Here is an 18,947-nt window from a genome sequence, read left to right on the forward strand (position 1 = left end):
AGCAGATCCACATCCCCCACACGAACTTTGCATTAGGTTCCCAAGGACACAGGCTCAATTTGAGTAAATCAGCATAAATTCACTGGCTTCAAATGGAACTAGGATGGCTAAAGCTCTCTTTTCATTGATGGAAAAACATGTTGGGAGAGGAAGGAAGACATTTAACAGAGGAGGTCTTGATGAGCTAGCGCAGATTCATAAATCTCACCTTTCAGTTTGTGATCCAAGTACTCCAGTATTACTCTAATGAGCTGGACAATTGCAAGAATTAAGGCTCCAAATGCCAGCGAACCTGTATGGTATCTAAAACAAAATAAATGACTGTTATGTTGCACACATGTGTATATTTAGTTATACATGTATGTGCATGTGCGTGTATATATATAAATAAAATTATAACTGGAGGAAGGTCCATTAGTGGGAATTACATATACTAATGGACCATTACCCTGATCCACCAGAGAGAGGAACAGGATGAAGCCATCGGTGCTTTCGGTGTTTGAGCGCTGTGTCTGTCTGTGTGGCGGGCTGTGTATACATGTGTTGTGTTCATGTATTTGGGTGTGTGTGCCTACTGGGAATACCTGCTCAGCCTTGTACTTGGCTGGAGCTGGGGGCATGGAGCTGCAGCAGCCTTGCTGCTGTTGGGCTGCAGGATTCAGCCTCCCCCTAACAACTACATTTTCCTGACTACTGCATTTGGATGGAATAGAGTTAGATTTCTTCACAGTAACTTGTACAGTACTGTGTTTTGGACTTGTGATGAAAACAAGCGCTGATAACAAAGGGATGTTTTAGCCACCACTGAGCAGTGCTTACACAGCATCAAGGCCTTTTCTGCTCCACACCCCAGCAAGCACACTGGGGGTGCACGAGGAGTTTGGAGGGGACAAACTCATCCCTGCCATGCCCCATCCATTTTGGCAGTGTCCCACGGTCAGCTTGGAGAGGGCTTGAAGCAACCTGCTCTAATGGAAGGTGTCCCTACCTGTGGCAGGGGGTTGGAACTGGGTGAGCTTTAAGCTCCCTTCCAAACCAAACCGTTCCATGATTCTGTGATTCTATATGATTCTATGACACACCTGACCCCAGCTGACCAAAGGGAGATCCCACACCATATGGTCTGCTCAACAGTAACAGCTGGGGGAAGAAGAAGGAAGAGGGGGACACACACTTGGAGTGATGGTGTTTGTCCTCCAAGTCACTGTTACATGTGATGGAGCCGTGCTGCCCTGGGGATGGCCGAACACCCACCTGCCAACAAGAAGTGGTGAATGGATTCTGCACTGTGCTTTGCTTGTGCACACAGCTCTGCTTTACCTATTAAACACTCCATGTCAGCCCATGCATTTTCACACTCTCACCTTTCCGATTGTCTCCCCTGTCCCACCGTGAGGAGGGAGCGAGCGGCGGGGTGGGACGTGGCTGCCCACCGAGAGTAAAGCGCAGTGCTGACTCATCATTTTCCTTTGATAGTCTAAGTCTGGCTTCCCTACGTGTAAAACGCGCACTTGCTGGATATGTGACAGGGCTCACATCCAGCCCCACAGTCTTACCGTATTGCTCGTCCGAATGAAGAGAAGAGTGGCCATAGTGGAATATCAGCTGGTTTTCGAGAGGCCCAGTAATAGGAGGCAAAGGCACCAGCAAGGGTACACTGACCCAGTGCAATTGCAAAGTTCACCAGCCAGAGAAAGACAAAGGCATTGGCTAACTGGAAGATAAAGATGTACTTATGGTACAGGCTTTCTCCTCCATAAAAAGCAAAAGTACACTGAGCACCTGGACACAATTTAGTCACATTGGTTGTGTTAAAAGTCTGTAGAGGAAGAAAAATAAACAACACAGTGATAAGCACTGAATTCTGCGTTCACAGGCTCTGAAATTTAGCAGCTTAATACAAATCACATCATTCTGCTTGATGGCTCATTAGATCATTCAACACTGCACTCCAGTACTATGTAACCTGTTTACATATGTAAGGATTCATATTAATGTCTTATGCAGGTGCTTAACTTTAAACTATACGGTTGGCAAACAGGGCTGTTTACCACATGCCTGAAACCTAGAGATACGGAATTTGAATGTCAGAAATATACTTTTAAGACACACAAATGCTTCAGTTTCATTAAAGAAAAGCTGCTCACATAAAAAATAACAGTAAAGAAAAAAGAATATTTGAAAACCAGAGGCCAAATCTGGGGCTTGTGTAAATCACCACAACCAAACTGAAATCAACCGAGCTATGCCATTCTATACAAGCTGTGGATGTGTCACAGCTTCCCTTACCTATCTCATGGTATTAAATCAGGAGTAGTCTTTACATCAAATTACTCTTCCCTATTTCTGTTGTTCAATTCACGTGTTTGCTAAGTTTCAGTGTTAAATAAAACCAGTCAATTCCTAATCCCTTTCTTTTTTAGTGTTCGGGTATCAGTATGGTGGGGAATTGTTTGGGATGTACCTAACCATAGCAGTACATTGACATTTAAACACCTGAAAATAACCCTGATATAACTTTTGATAAATATTTCTAGTTTTCAGAAAATACTTCAATTCAACCCCACAGTCAAGTCAAAAGACAAATATTTTTGTAGCTTCATAAAGCTTCATAAAGGTCAACACTGTGCCAGAAGCAGCCAAGCCTCTGCTTTGAGACCTGGCTGGTCTTTGCGCACGTTTGGAGCATAGCTTTCAAATTCTTCCATTGCCTTTTGAGAACCACAGAAATAGAATCCTCATGAATTCAGGAACACTTTTCCAAATAAACCTGTATTTCTGCACCCAGTAAATGAGACTGGTTGGTACTCACCTGCTCACAGGACACTTCAGCAAAAAAACTGTTTTATATCTCTAAATCACTTTGAACAAAGGAGTCTTAGCTGAACACGAAGCACTATCTTCAGGTTTTCAGATTTAACATGAGGAATCATTACTTAAAATATGCACATTTTCTCACATTGCATTTAATAGAGATGAAGAAATACAATTAGTATAGCTCTCACTACAGGTAAGTATTTGTAACACCTACCTCTGGGTCACAAGTCAGGTTTGCGTACTTGCACAGTGTTTGATTGGCCATTACTTTATACACAGGTTCTCCTGATGTAGCCAGAAAACTGAATGAGGTATTTTAAGGAGGAATCACAGAACCGTGGGCTTTGAGCAACTCAGGAGTCTGCAGTGGGTAACCACTAGCTCTAAAAAACTTGTGCAGGTAACAGAAAAACTGCTCTTGCTACGCAGAGATGTGTATGAAGGGTCACAGACAAGACTGCATACTTCATTGCTTACAGAACTAAGGCAAACTTTATCCCAGAGCTGTATGCCATGGCCAGAATGGGCAAGGGGAGTAACCCTGAAAAGTGACTCAGTCTCTCCTGCACATCCAGCTCTGACAAGGCAGATTATGCAGTAGTAGTTCTTTGACAGTTTGGATTCTGGTGGAAGTAGACACAGAGCACAAGGATAAAGCAACACTGTCCTGTACAGCAATAACTGACCCTCTTTGCATGAGAAAGAACAATTTGTTTTCAAAAAGCGACTTGCCCCTTTCTGACACCTTGGCAAACCCTCGCTTTTCCAGGAACAGACAGTGGCTGCTGCCAGGCAATTCAGAGGACTTGGGGCACTGTATGTTCTCTCACTCCTTTCCTACACTTTTCTGAACAAAACACACATGGAGCCCACCAAGCTAACTAAGCAACCATTAACATCAGGTCTATAGAGCATACAGCCAATAAAGGGCATATTCACTCTTTGCTGAGGTTCTTTTTTCACCCCTTGAAGTCAACCTTATGTAGTATAAAGGACCTCGTACGATCCTCTGCCTTGGCATGGACTTTAGTCCAGTTCTTTTTAATGTAATTAAATTCACTGTCCAGTTGGTACATCACAAGCAAATGCGCAGTGAGGAAGAGCGCACTGGTGCAGCAAGTGCTAAGTGACCAAACAGCCCTTTAAATGCTGGTTTGGCGAAGGTGAAATAGCAGAGGATTATCCGGTCTTGTAGACCAGAAGACTGTTCCTCCAGAGAGGTACACAGGCAGAAGGATACACAGCTGTCACAGCCCAGTAGGAAATACAAATTGCAATCAGTAGGAAGGTGACGATTGGGTAGAACAACGTAGACATTATATAGCCAATAGCCCTATGAAAGAAACAAAACATGTCAGTAAGCTGCAGCAATTTAAAAAACAAGCTTTTTATCAGTCCTCTTCTAGCATTATCCTTTTTACTCTGAGCTACTCGTTGATAGTGGTAGCATAATCTAGAGCTAGGATCTCAAAATACTGCAGGTTCTTTCTTCAGATGTCTTTACATCTTCACTTTGTCATTTCTACCCCTCCACTTTCATCAGCAGCACTACAATCAACATTATCAATTTGCTATGTTCCAGCCTGTCTTCTGCTTCCTCCTTCTCCATTACTGTTTCACAGATCCAGCTCTTTCCAGGCTGCAAACCCATTTCAATCACATCTTCTTGCTGCAGACTTTACCTTTATTTCCTTGTCCCACCCTGCTCAGTTCATATGCTCTTCCCTCGGCTCCTACACACCTGAAATTATCTCTTGCTACTTCGCATTTGAGGACTCTGTTCCCAGCCCCTTTCCTGCCTTAAGTACTAACTATTTTGGGGCAGGGACATTCAGTTTGTCTTTGTAATGCCAGGACATGCTAACATCTTCCAGTCACTATGTGACTTTCCTTGCATGTGCCCTAAATGAATGATGCTCACCTTTAGCTGTTGGCAGGCAGAAAGAAGAATGGCCTTTCACTGTTGGCAGCTTAGAGAGCTCCTTTTAACATCAAGGCTGATGTTTTAGAGGCTGATGTTCTACTAATACTTCTTGTTAGAACGCAACTAGTGAGCAGGAACTTGAGCATACCGGTTCCTACTTCTCCAGGGCCTCCTCTCTGTAAGCAAGTGAGTGGATACAGCCCCGCTGGCTAAACTGGCCACAGCGACCTCAGAGGTGAGCGCCTCCAGTCAGGTTATCTCATGGGATGGGATTTCAGAGAGCATGGTTTTGTTCACTGAAGCTTACAGGTTGGTTCTCTTCACATTCTGGCCACCTGCCTCTTCCTGTTACTCTAAATTGTCTTTCCAGTGACCCTTGAATCTTATCGCAAGCCTTTTTGTCTCTTAGTATTTCCTACAGTATTGACTTGTGGCATTTCTGATGCTATGTGTTTGACAGAAGGCAGTTTCCAAAATGTATAAGCAGACAAATTTACCCAATTCCTGCTGCTAAACTAGTAAATGCTGGGGAGAACGCAAGGGAACCGTCGTGTGCACTCAGAAGGTGAAGAGCAACACATCCACTTCTGTCTGAGTCTAGAGATGTAGAAGTTCAGTAACAGGCACACGGGAGGAACAGTCACTACATACTAGCAGAGTTCTGCAGCTCATGGTAGGCCTCTTGGTTACCACTGAGATCATGGACAGAGTAACGACTGTTAACTGTTTGTACCTATGGATTTCAAGACAATTGTAATATTTTTGAAAGAGTAGTTAAAAGGTATTGAAAAATGTAATTTGATTTCCACTCATTAGCAGCTTGTTTTGCATCTTCCTGAATACAGGGCACGATCTGTTAGGTTTACAGTAATTGCACACAGTGCTTCACCTCACGCGTTATGCATGAGAGTAAAAACATCACCCTCAAGTGACCTTTCCATGCTGCTGAAAAACTACAGAATGTTATCACTTCCCAACAGGAAGTTTATGAACTTCCTGAAATCCTTCTACCTGTCAAGGTTGTGAACAAAAGTGTTGCAGAGCGCTAAAAGTGTTCCTGGATTTTAATGAACAGGAATTAAAGAGGTTAATTCAGTGCTGCCAAAATTAATTGCTATCCTTTAACTGCACAGTAGCACAAGACAGGAAACAGGTACCTGGCTGAATGCAGAACTTCAGTATTTCCTAATCCCGTTACAAAAACCCTAAATCCTGACTCCTGAGAACCATAACGTCAACAGAGAGGGCAGAAAATGACAAGCAAGTGCACGCAGATAAACTCAGAGCTAACTCCATGCGCTCTAACAGAGCCCTACTTCCGAGGCCTATGAGATCTTAGCCTATTTGCAATGAAATCCAAGGGTGTGTTAAGTCCGTTTCTCCTTTGTTATATTCCCATTAAAACAAACCCAAACCAAACTCAATCCAGAACTAAGAGTTGGCACTGTATAAACCAGGAACCACTGTGAAAAAAGTCCATCCACATTTCAGAAAACACAAAATGAAGAGGTCTCCCAGGCCCTCAACTCTCACATCCTGCTCTGCTTTCCTCTGTACTCAGAGCTGAAAAGAAGAGCTTTGGATTACACCGTATTACCACGCCTGGTCATGGAATCCTCCTTTTCTCTCTGCAGATTTACGCATGTCCAGACAAAAGATTGATTGGAGCCATAAGAATCCAGTCTCTCCTAAATTAAAATCCCCAGCCAAAACAACGCCACTCCTCTACCACTAGTATATGTCTCTCTGGAGACAATCCAATGACACAGCAAAGCTGGCAGCTATAGGTCTTAGGCTCCTATTAACAGTGTCCCACACTTGGCACACACCTCCTTGCGCTGAGGATACATGGTGCTGTTAACAGCGTATGTATTCCTTAGGCAGGGACCCAGGAGATAAGAAATGTCTTACTGCAAAAGAGAAGGCTCTTATAAGCACAATCTCATCAACAGAGAACTGGCGTTCTTTATACTATCTGTATGGCTCAACAAATCCAGTGCTGTACTTCAACCCCAACTTCCTGCCCTTGGTAGTGCAAGATGAAGCTCAAGAAGAGCATACTCCAGAAAGCATTTAATAAAATTCAAAATATACTCCCAAAAATCAGGCAAACATACCTACTGCCTTCCTTCAAGAGTGCAATGGCGATCCGGATCCGATTTCTTAGGAATATCAGCATCAGTATGATTACGACCTCAACACCACAAAGTATTATCACTGTAAACAAACAAAAATTAGATTTATCAAGAACCGAACCAATAGGCTGCCTCTGTAATTCCGCCCCCCCCCGCCCTTGTGTTTTGCACTATTGTTCATGAACTCAGTAGAACTCTCTGCTAGAGCAGCTCTTTCCTTCTCTCACGGCAGCTGCCAATCTTCAATCCCATTTCATAGTTTCGTGGGGGGAAATTCTACATGCCGAGAGTTTGTCAGAATGGGCAGGACCCTGACAGTTCACCCTTAACAAATGCTGCTTTTTATAACAAACATTTTGCATGTTTATACTCTAATGCTGCTAATTTGTAGTATTTAGATACAATAAAATAAATAAAAAGGAGATGAAGAGTCAACTTTTTCCTGAAGAGTGCAGTTTTCTGATACATACTCCTCTAACATTTTGATGTACTTAAATCAATAGGCTTGTCTGAATGTTAGCCTGGCGTGAGCTCCTTTCCCCTCATTTGAGTCAAAAAAACCAAAGAGGCTAAGACAGTACAGTTTTGGACAAAGGATTTTCACCTTCCAGTTATGCTGCTGAAATCACACAAACTTGCTCTAAGGTTAGAGAGCTGAGAGCACCATGTCCCAGAACATTTCCTCTCTCCATTATGAGCAGTGTTTGATTCATAACCCAGATCTTGTTTAAAGAGTCGGCTTCTGTCTGATTTCTATCTGTGCCAGTTCAAAACCTACTTCTGCAATAGAAAGTAAAAGAATTCTCTGGACTCCACCTAGAGAAGGCAGGGTCTTAAACGCCTGAAGCACATCCCCTCTGACTCTGAGACACATCCATTAATTCTGAGTGCTTCAGAGCGTTAGACAACATTTGAATCAGCCCAGCCGTGGTGGATGGTTACGCACAGCAGGACCTGTCTCCTCCAGCTGAAACCAAGAAGTTTTGTGGAGGGAGAGGAAGACAAAGGGATAGCATCCCTAAGCCGTGGCATGTCTGGAGGTTTGCAAAGGGACCTGGCTTCAGGTCCCACAGCTTTGACACAGTCTCAGAGTCCAGACCCAGGTAGTCAGAGATGATGTTCGATTGCGATCCCAAGTACTATCAGTACCCCTAGCCATCAGAACTGCACGTGGCAAGTGACCCCTGTGGTGCTCAGAGCCATAAACTTTCTTCAGAACAAAGGTTTTGTTACACACATGTCAGCACCTATTTTTGATATGGTTGCTCATGAAGGAATACATAGTCAGGTTCCTTTGAAGTTGGTCTCAATCCAGTTCAGCTCTCTTAAGTTAATATTGCTTGTCCCAAGCATTGTGAAAAAGGAAAGCAATGTCCGTCCAGGATGAGTTCTAGACTAGGATTAAGAGGACCTTCGTTTTCTTCAATGATATTTAACTGATCCGCTGGGTGACTTTGGAAAAGTAATTTAATTCCCGAGTACCTCAATTTACTCATCTGAAAGTGACATTGACCTATGGGTAAACTATACATTTGCTGCTAAGAATCAGGCAGAGGAGTTACAAGGAAAGACGTAATAAAATCCTAATATTCTCTAGGGCTTTTTAGCATGCTAAAAAGCTCTGCCTCAACAATATGTAGAAGATGCTTGTGAGCTCAATGATCCAACACAGTTACACGAAGACACAAAGAAGAGAAAGGAGATTTAAGCAGTAAACTACTGCTCTATTAACTTAGCTACCAATAGGGAGAGGCAGCGTTTTAGCTTATGTGCCATTCATCATCAGTTAGTGTCTGTGTGCCTGCTAATAGAGCAGTAACAGCAGTGCAAGTAGTATTTGACAGGTATTCGTTCTCTCTTGTGCCCCTCCTTCTCTTGGGAGGGACGCATATGCTGCAGGCTGTCTTGTTCCAGTAGGATTGTTTTAAATACACTGCCCTTGTAAGAGAAAGCAGTGAAGCACTTCTGAAAACTAGAAATAGAAACTAGGAAATAGAATGCTAGTAACACAACACAAGCGTTTTTCACTCTCATCACTAGTGCAACTGCATTATGTCCCCTTACAAATATACTAGTAGCCTTGCAAAAAAAGTAGATTTTTGTACTATACAAAGAAAGACAATTCTGCTTACTTCTATGAGCAACATACGTAGAGCAGGAGATTTAACAAGGCAGAAACTGTAGCAAGACAGCGATTGAATCTCCCGAGTATCCATTAACAGATACCAAGTTTAAAGGGCACTTACTAAATGCTAACCATGTTTGCCTCAGCTGCAGGTACACTCTGAAGTCTGTCTGGAATCCAATATCATAAACAGTGAGGTCAGATCCAGGTATTCCTTTCAGATGGTCGTACTCCCAGTAACAATGCCAGATGCCTGTTAAAAAACAATCAATATAAAACGAGTGTTTCTGAAGAGTGCAGAGACAAGGTTGGGGTTTTTTTAAATCTTTGACAAGTGAAGTGTTTTGTCCTCAGCATGTCAGGTAAGCAAAACCCAAACACGCATTACTGCGAGACTAGTCAGCTGTAACATCACATATATAGAAAAGAAAGATCAGTACAAGTGAATACAGACTAAGCATACTGTGGGTAGATAGTTCGGGTTACTACATCTGCTGCTAAGTATCAGCACAGCTGGATTCTTACTAAATTTCGCTGCCATTTAAGCCCTTCTCACTTAACTGTGTCTAAACCCAGGCACATGCCACCTATAGCATTTAATTGATGTAATCGCTTACTTTCCCTGCCCAAAATTAAGCAATAAGGAAAAATAGCCTCAGAGGCTGGAGGATTACACCTACCATAACCTATAATTCCAATCACACCAAAGATGAAAATCCAGAAGAGAACCCCAGCTGTGAACCTCAATAACACAAGGAAGAGCAGACTCACAATCATTGCAATGAACAGCCCACTAGAAAGACAAGAAACAGAAACACAGGGAAAACAAGTGTGAGACTCTTTCTTGCATGCCTGTTACTCCAAATGGGGGTCACTTCATCTCATGTAAGAGAACGGTTTGTAAAAACGTATTTCGAAATCTTCCTTATGAAATATGTCCTCATGGCTCTCTGCTGCTAGAAACAGATAGATTATATATGATGATCTCATAGGACACAGCCAGAAATGTTTGCGCACACTGAGTTCTCAGGGTGTCTGAATGGGACCAGTACAGGTCTGGTTTGGTCATTTACACTGGCTGACCAAGCCACTGCCTTTTTCAGGCCATGGCCCAGTCTACAGCACAGGAAGTTAAACTGGAGAAATACCTGTGTGTGGGGAGGTTGCTGCTTTACGTCCTCCATTTAAAATCCCTGCTTGCAAAGAAACAATATTAGTAGAGTAACATTTGAGGAGCTTTCCTAGAAAAAAGGAATTCATTTTAGGAGGAAAACCAGTGACTTTCTAGCCGTCGGAAAAGAAAATGATCAGGGTATAGTGATGCATAGAAAGAAACTGTTAAGAGCCATCAGTGGGACCCCTAGGAAAGACATCTACAGTGTCTTTATCAAGCCTGTGGTAAGGAAGTATTTGCTTTCATTTCACTCCCAGAAAGGAAGTCAGAAAGGAAAAAATGACTGCAAAAGGCCTTTTTACTCAGGGGGGCCTTCTAAAGCAATGCGAATAAAGCAAAGTGAACAATGGTTCCATCCAACAAAGATCCAGCTCAGTCACTTCACAGAACATTTCATTTCTCAGAGTTTTGAGGTGTCACATTAGAATTTTGTATTAGAACAGACTCAAAAGAAATGAATCATTTTTCTTGCCTGTGTTCAGGAACTTCTCTTCTGAACATTCCCAGTTTATTTAGCCAGTTACTAAAGATAAAAAATGGGTCAGCCTGATCACAAACAATGAAAACCAGATGTTTTGGGCAAACTAAGCCAGATGGGTGGAGAGACAAGAAAAAGAACATCAGTTTATTTAGTTAAACCTTTGTAAACTGGTCTGAAGTCCTAGCCCTTTAAAGGCTTCCCAGCATGATGTGTGTTCCCTTTCTGAATGGCTTGTTTGAAATTCAGAATGTATTCCTTAAAAAAAACCCTGTTGTTTCGGACTTTCTGACTCTATTCTTGAAAGCAGTTAGTTACCTTTATCTACAGTTAGCTTCAGATTTACACGAGTCCGAATAACACCAAAACTTAATGAATACATGGCAACAATTATCCTTAATAGAGTGGTTCCCTTAAACTGAGCCTTGAAAGCAGCAGTTCTTTGGCAGTATGATAAAAAGAACAGAGCGATTCCATATTTAATTTTTAATCCCGCCTCCTTTCACCATCAGGCCTTCACTGTCATCACCCAAACTCTGGGTCTTTAATATGTTTGCCCAGAAATCATTTGATGCATGCTGTCATCTGGTGAAAAGTGTGAAGAAATTTCTATCCGACTACTTTAAAAGTAACAACAATTCCTTATAAAAGTATCATATTTGAAACATGGAAACTGGCTTCAGTATTGAGAAATTCTGTTCAAGAAATGGTCAATTCTCTCTCCAGCCCACCTGTTGAGCAGTATCTCCTTTGAAAGAATCTGCACTATAAGCCTGATTTCAATAACAGATCTAGAGAGAACGGCCATTTATGCACATATACTTACGTATTTGCTTCAGCAAAATAGCTACTTCTTTTCTTTTGTGCTGCATTTTTACTAATTTCCGATTATTGAGTAATAATGGCAAGATAAAGCTAACTCTGTTCAATATTTTTTTGTTCTTTAAGTTGCTTTGCCTGCTGTACTGGATTTATGGAGTTATATTGGATTTATGTATTATGATGAATTTAACTACATATTGCTAGTATGAATTTGGAAATTGTGATGTGTTTTATACAGACATTAAAGGACAAATGTCATTTAATGACATTTAGCAACTGCAATTGGTTTGAAAGTCTCTTAATTAAGATTTTTTAGTTTTGGAATTACCATGCAGATGGGTCCTGCAACAGACGACAGCACCTCCTGGGTTTCTGCCTGTTAGGATATTAAAAAGCTACTCCAGACCATACTGTATGCATGTATGCTGTGCTAGCCTTACCTCATGTACAGAACCATAACAACATTACAGCAGAGTTTAAAAGTAGGTTTGGTAACAAACACATACATGATCTATTTTTCAATTCCCTATACACTCCAAAGTGAGTTTGGAAAAACATTAAAATACCCATTAGAATCTTACATTAAAATCCAGTACCAAGAAATGGCATAGTCTTCAAAAATTTTTACTCCAATTGATCTTGCATCCAGGACATTATTGATGCCGCTGAGAAAAGACAAACCAGAGAAAAGGTTGCTTTAGACAGAAAAGCAAAATTTATTTAAACAACAGATAGGCACAGTGAAGGAATTTGAAATATCTTTGCTAGTGATGAGTATATAACTATCCTCCAGCTCCAGTTCCATAACCAAGCCAACATCAACCACAGTTATACCAAATCAAAACAACTGTAATAATGTCCATACAGCTCCTGAAAAAGCTTTATTAAAAAAGCTTTAGGAGTACTCACTCTCACCAGATAGAACTGATCATTATGCCACAAGTGTATACTATTCAGGTCTGCAGCGTATCAAGAGCCAAACAGTTGTGACTTCAGAACTGCTAATAGCAGAGAAGCAGAAAACAGCTCAGTGAAGCAAAACGAGGACTTCTTGGAGTTGTTTTCCTATCCTGCAAAGTGCTTGCCCATATTAATGTTTTCCTAAGAAGAAATGAAGATCTTTTTATCAAAGAACAAACAATGTAGTTGTAGATGCCAGAAGAAGGAAACTTCATAAGGTGCAGGTGTTATCAGTGCTGGTAAGGTACTAGAATGTGGTAGCCTCAGATTGAGAGGTAAGAAAAGGTACCCCTGTGCTCCAGACAGGCTGAGGATGGAGAGCAGCTGGAAAAGAGAGGCTATTGCAGCGTTTTTCTCTCATCCTGGTTGATACCCAGGATTGGAGATACTTGCTGCCCCTCTGCAAGGGAGGTGCTGCCCACCATCAGAGCCCAGGACGTTGCCTTTTGACCTTTAGACATGTGCTAAAAACAGGAGCATGCTGACGAGGTGAGATGCCAAAGTACTAGGACAGCCCACGTTAGTAGAAAGGCCATTGTAGGAAGGAAGAGCTGAGGCCATTACTGGCTGGCCCGAGTCCTGCTGCATAAGGATTTCATTTTGAACCTCCTTTAACTTTCCTTGGTACTAATTTTTGCTAGGAAAACCAAGTAGAATGTTTTAAAAACTGACAGTCATTCTGAGGCAGACTAAAGCTTCTGGCTCCTTCCTCATTTCTGCAGACCACAGTGCTGGTTTTCCTTACTGGAACTTTGCAAGTGCTCAGGCACAGAAACCATCTACTAGCAAGTCTTGTCTGGGTGCCCTCAGCCATTTGCTACAACACATTCTGATCATTTTTTTTCAATTCCTGTATTATTTCACAGTCTCAGAATCCAACAAACAAGCACTGAAGAAGGGTAAAACCTACTTTGCAGCTTCCCTGAGATCAGTTACATTTCTTGTTTTCCCTCTTCCATCTTTGAACGTAGTCTGATTTGCCACGGTTAGCACACCATTCTTCGTGGAGAAGTCTGGGAAGCATCTCTTAAGAACTATTCAAAATACCAAAAGAAAGCAGAAATGTTACACCTCATGTTGAGCTCCACTTTTGTCACTTGTCTTTTGTAATGTATTTAAACAATTTCAGAGTCAAGGTCAATTGTTTTTCAGCCAATTATCTAATGGAATGTTGACTTTGACAAGTCTTGGAAGAGCCATTATATTCAAAATCAGGATTTTTATGCTCTGGGACTTTTTGTCCCAGATCAGGAATGGTGGGATCACAGCTTTCAACTGGAGATTCTAGGTGCTACTGAATAACAACAGTAGTATCTGTAGCAGTTTAAGAATTTGTAATAAACGCAGAACTTACTCTCTGTCAGTATCTGGACAGCTTACAAAAACTGCGGCTTCTCAAATATGTCATTTCATGGCAATAATCAAACCAGCCCCCAGGGACAGACTCAACATGACTGGTCACAAATGATATTAGCACCCAAAACAATACATAACAGCAAGTGTCAGTTCCTCATATGCCAGGTGAGCTCCAGTACCAGCCACTATCACTAGACATTCTTGGAGAGGAAGCAATGGAAAAAAGACAGAAACTATTTGTTAGACAGAGGGAGGAGGAGATTATAAAAGAGAGAGACACAGACAGATGATTACATACTCATTTATGCTGCCCTGCTCTTTGCTGCATGAAGACCTTGTTTTCATTCCAAAGGGAAGAGCAGCTCAGTCCTCCTACACAGCTGTACTTCACCTTTATCTAACAGTTCTGCTCTTTCCTTATCAGGTTCCACTGATGCCTGGGCTCAAGATTCAGTCTGGAATATTTACCACCCACTCCCACCCCAGCTATTCTCAGGAAATAATTAAGTAACATGTCTCTTTTCCTCCCTCTGTAATCTTTGCCTCTTGCTATAGTCTAAAAGAAGATAATAGCTTCTTTGCAAATGATTTTCTGTTTTTGGGGTCAGTACATTGTTTTTCATACAGATTTTTAATTTTTTATAATGTAATCCATTATTTTCTCTTTTTGACAGTTTGTGCCTGGTTTACATGATCTCTATTTTAAAGCATGGAAAAATAAACAGCAATTCCTTATTTGCACGAGCTTCTAGGTCAGTGACAGATAGTCTTGAGCTCTGAGACCTGTGGTTATCTACTCAGAAACACCTACTGACCATAGTGACAAAACCAGGTTTTTGTCCCCTTAATTTCTCTGCCTCCCTGCACAGCCAGCACTATGCGCAGCACTTAAAAGCAAGCTGCACTGTAACTGGGCTCAAGTACCACCAGAACTTCAACAGCTGCCCAGATGAGCCTTCCTACATTCGTGGCATTTCCTTCATGCCAACATGTGGGTTGGGTTGGGTGCTCACATGTTTAGGAAGGCACAATCTGCGCTGTAAAGCTTTTGTTATCAGTGATGATTCAAGAGCAAGAAAGAAAGAGCTCAGCTTGACCCAATCCCACTCCGAGTGTCCATGGATGGCATTTAGAAAAAATAATAATAAATCTTTCTACTTTTAAGCTGTTTAAAATTGAATGGATGCCACTGCCAGGTAACAGTCAGCTCCTCGTGATCTTGCCACAAAACACTTTTCAGACTGGAGTTGTGCTTTCATGTGAACGCTTACAATCTGCTAAGATGTGTGTAAGAAATAGAACCACTCACAAGGCCTGCTTGGAATGATCATCGAAGGACAATCTTCATCACGTAGGACTTGAGCAACAGACTAAAAAGGGGAAAAATAGGAATGCTGAATACATAGCAGAATAACTACGTGGGTTTTGTTTCTCACCCAGTCTGAGAAAACGCCCCAAACTGGACTTTGTAGCCTCCTCCCCAAACTTGACTGGTGAAGCTGCAAGACACACTCATGATGTGAGAATCCAACCTCTCAATGTGATTTGGGAAAAGACTATTCTTTACTTTTCTCGTGACAAAAAAGAAAAGACCTGTTCACTTTGGATCGGCAGGTAAGGCAGTAATGACTGCGCAATCATTCCTTGCCTCCGCCTTACTTTTCTCTTAAAGAAGAGTAAGAATTTAACACAACTAACAGAGTTGAATTGCAAGGTGGTTTAGAGATGGGAGAAATAACACAGTACATTTGAGTCCAAAATCAGTTACATGAAAGACAGATTTCTTTTCCTAGCTAAATTACTGAGGAGCTCTAGATAACTCACGAGCCTTAAGAACTGGTTTGAGACACTCTGCTCTACTGCTGTGGAGTACTTAAGTACTAAAGGATACCTGCCACAGTACCGCAACCACATGGGTAGCTGCAGATACTCTTTAAGCAAACAGCAATCATTTAAAGAGTTAGGGATTTGATGTGCATACAAGACCTTCGTTCCTGATTAAATCACTGTCAAAGCATATGCATGGGACAGCTCCTTATACGGTGAAATCAGAATAATTCAAAGCTTTGCTGTAGCTCAGTAAAATCATGCATATTACACATAGCTTGAAGAAAAAAAAAAGGATTCCATCACCTCCTGATACATACAGACCTTGCGAGGATTGTTAAAACCAGGTTTGCAGAACTGCTTGAAGTAATTCCACTGATCGGGTTTGTATCTGTAGGAAGCCTGAACATCAATGTAGGTCACAAACCTGTCTGGGCACTTTGAGACACAAAGCTGCAAGAAAAGAAGACACAGTGGGGGTAGAGAAGGGTAAGGCAAGTCAGTGCAATCAAAAAGCAAGAAAAAAGGCCAGCCGTAAAAGTGCCCTGTTTCATGGAATTGCTTTCAGCAATGTTTACTGCACCATTTGGAAAGGGACACAATGCACTCGTGATTTCCTAGGTGAGTACTTCTAAACTGCGTTGGTGAATACTTTGAAAGTCTCTCCTCTTATCTGGCACATCAAGCACCGCCTGTATCTCTGTCCGCTCTACACATCCTGGTGGATCTGCAGAGCTTCCAGTCTGCTGGAAAAAAAAAAAACAACAAAACTTTTTTTTAACACCAGGAAAAAAGTATCTGCCGGGTCCTCCTCTGCTCCACTCAGCAGCCATGCACTGAGCGAAGCAGTGCAGTCGCTGCTTTCACAGTACACGCCTCACGTCCTTCTATTACATTTGTAAGGAAAACTTCATTTAGAAAAGGTGTCACGCAGCTAAAGTTGTTCAACCCTTCTACACGGTCTCTTCAGTCAATTACAGCTCCACAGTTTTGTGTAAATCACCCAGAAGTGACTTTACTACTGACTAATGATGAATCTCCCCTAGTTACAAAGCAGGAAGGGTGCACATGCCAGGAATGAAATTCTCAGCACTTGAGGTACAGCCATTATAAACCAGATTTATGTGAGAAATCAAGTGAGGACTGGGGTTTGATGGAAGTATCCACTCAGAAGTTACGATTCATGTGGTAGAGAAGCAATTGTCCCATTGACCCTGAAGGCTCTGCTGGGCTCTGGAACCATGCAAGTGTACAGCCATTCTGACTCCTCAGTGCTCCTAGACACTCCCAGGTAGTCTGAAGTCCCTCTGTTTAGCAAGTTTCAGCCTTTTCCAGAAGGCTGTTCATTGTTTCCAGAGCTGTGCTAACCAAACACCCTTTGCAAAGCTCTGCTATCCAAGTGGCAGAGGACATCATGCACGAAGCTGTGTCACCTCAAGGGATTCCATCATAAATGATTCACCTAAAGGACTTTTGCAAAAAGATCTTGTACTAATCCTCACAACAGGGCAGATGCTGCAAGAGGGTCTTTCTACACAAGTGCTACAGTCCTACGGACTAACCACAGGCCAAGGAACAAAGAAGAGTTTTGTCTTGCTGGGACAACAGGTAACTAACAAGTATACACTTTAACCTTGGCTTCCCACCTATGAAACAGGCAATGAAACATGCTGTCTGTGGATCCAGAGAACTGTAATAACAGTTTGCAAATCCACTGTCTTACTCAAGAACTGAAGCTCTTCCCACACCAGTTCTTGTTTTTTTCCCTCCTGCTGTTTGATATGAATGGGACAGGAATGAAAGACCTTGTCTGCAGTTCAAAAGAGGAATTATCAAACAAACGTTTTCACAAGAGACTGGAGAATTAACCACCTGCAGGAGCAACCAACCAAAACCATTCTCTGCTTTGGAGATGTTGTATCTTTGCAAATAAACAAAATAACTACTCTGCTCCCCCAAACTCTCCTTCAACAAGTATTTCACCTTACTCAATTTGTGACCACTGCCAACTTGCCCACAGCCCCACTCAAATCCCACACAATGACCTCAGTATTTCTGAACAGGCTGGATCGTTCCAGCAACAGAGTCTAAAGACTGCGGGGTAACAGCGTCAGTGTCTGCATGTGAACAGGCGGGGATTCCTGGAGCAAATCTGCTGCTGATAGACAAAGTTTCCATTCTGACAGCAGCTGGTCAGTGTTAAGAGGGTTCTTGCTCCTCCTTGCTGGAGATTTCCATCTCTTCAGCTCTGTCAAATAGTCCATACGGCCACACTAACTGATAGGCCAGAAATACCTATCAAGGACAGGGATCAGGAGTAAGGGCAAGCTGGAATGAGAAGCATTTTTAAATGATAGTCAAATAAAGACAATTAACATTTGTAATCAGTAAATTGGTGACCATGTAACAACCCCCATCCAAATTAATACTGGACCTCACTGAATATTGTCAAGATGGCCAAGACCATCCTCGGCCACCAGCAGTTTAATTGCACAGCACAATTACTTTGGCAGCAAAGTTGGATCAGAGCAGCCCTTCTCTTAAGTCCTCTGACCTACCCCATGCCGTAAGTTGTTGCCTTACAAGATGGAACAGATGAGCGTAACTGTTTGTGCAATTGTTCAACAAAGCAGGTCAGTGAAACGGTCTCATGTAAGAAAGATCAGGAGGATGATGTTAACCCACACAAGCTCCGTGCCTGGGTTTATTTCACAGCTTCGCGAGATGCTGCAGCACAGCCAAGGGAGTACGACTTGTGGCACAAGGCAAGAACGAGTTTTTAGGATCTTCACTTGTCAAAGTGCCGCCGGCTCTAACCATGCCCAGATACTCCTGTCACTGGGGATACGCACATCTTCTTGAACATGTCTAGTTTGGAAAACCCTAGATGTCAATCAGAAATATTTTCTTCATGCACTGATTACTACTGAACATCTGCTTGTGATGAATTCAGAAGTTACAAATTGCTGCATTCAGCTAAACAGACCATTTGTTTTGTCAACTCTTATCCAAAATACTCAATCTTATGCATTTCTGTTTATTTTTTCTGACCACCACAGGCTACAGAGACCCACGTGTGCTACAGGTCATCTATAAACCAACCATGTTATATTTTGAAGGATATGAATTTTTAAATCAAACAAATGTATGTCTAGTTCTTAAGCACCATGACTAAGAGGCAGGGAAAATATGTTATCTCTGTATTTCACTCACCTGTGTTGTAGGGCACTGTAGGTTTATTAACACTACGGGGCTGGCACATTTCAGAATGTTAAAGTAAAACAAAATGCTCTTGTTCCTATGGAAATGAACATAAGATAAGTCATGTT

General features: G+C 42.0%; 1 protein-coding gene across 6 annotated transcripts in view; it reads right to left on the bottom strand.

Moving 5' to 3' along the window:
• SLC44A5 (solute carrier family 44 member 5) overlaps nucleotides 1–18,947 on the bottom strand; it is a 93,905-nt gene that overhangs the window by 12,256 nt on the left and 62,702 nt on the right. Inside the window, exons 5-16 of one of the 6 annotated variants that reach the window (XM_030495793.1) lie at nucleotides 18,832–18,916; nucleotides 15,943–16,071; nucleotides 15,101–15,161; nucleotides 13,346–13,469; nucleotides 12,057–12,140; nucleotides 9,682–9,794; nucleotides 9,123–9,254; nucleotides 6,859–6,958; nucleotides 4,058–4,150; nucleotides 3,032–3,119; nucleotides 1,557–1,819; nucleotides 209–303 (exon numbers count right to left, since the gene is read on the bottom strand). In XM_030495793.1, coding sequence (XP_030351653.1) covers nucleotides 209–303; nucleotides 1,557–1,819; nucleotides 3,032–3,119; nucleotides 4,058–4,150; nucleotides 6,859–6,958; nucleotides 9,123–9,254; nucleotides 9,682–9,794; nucleotides 12,057–12,140; nucleotides 13,346–13,469; nucleotides 15,101–15,161; nucleotides 15,943–16,071; nucleotides 18,832–18,916 — 1,367 coding nt within the window. Of the gene's footprint in view, nucleotides 1–208; nucleotides 304–1,556; nucleotides 1,820–2,402; nucleotides 2,465–3,031; nucleotides 3,120–4,057; nucleotides 4,151–6,858; nucleotides 6,959–8,863; nucleotides 9,255–9,681; nucleotides 9,795–12,056; nucleotides 12,596–13,345; nucleotides 13,470–15,100; nucleotides 15,162–15,942; nucleotides 16,072–18,831; nucleotides 18,917–18,947 lie in introns of those variants that run through there. The other 5 variants (XR_003992850.1, XR_003992849.1, XR_003992846.1 and 2 more) reach the window with 5 other exon arrangements.

This window comes from Strigops habroptila, chromosome 8 (assembly GCF_004027225.2).
Source record: "Strigops habroptila isolate Jane chromosome 8, bStrHab1.2.pri, whole genome shotgun sequence".
Classification (NCBI taxonomy): domain Eukaryota; kingdom Metazoa; phylum Chordata; class Aves; order Psittaciformes; family Psittacidae; genus Strigops; species Strigops habroptila.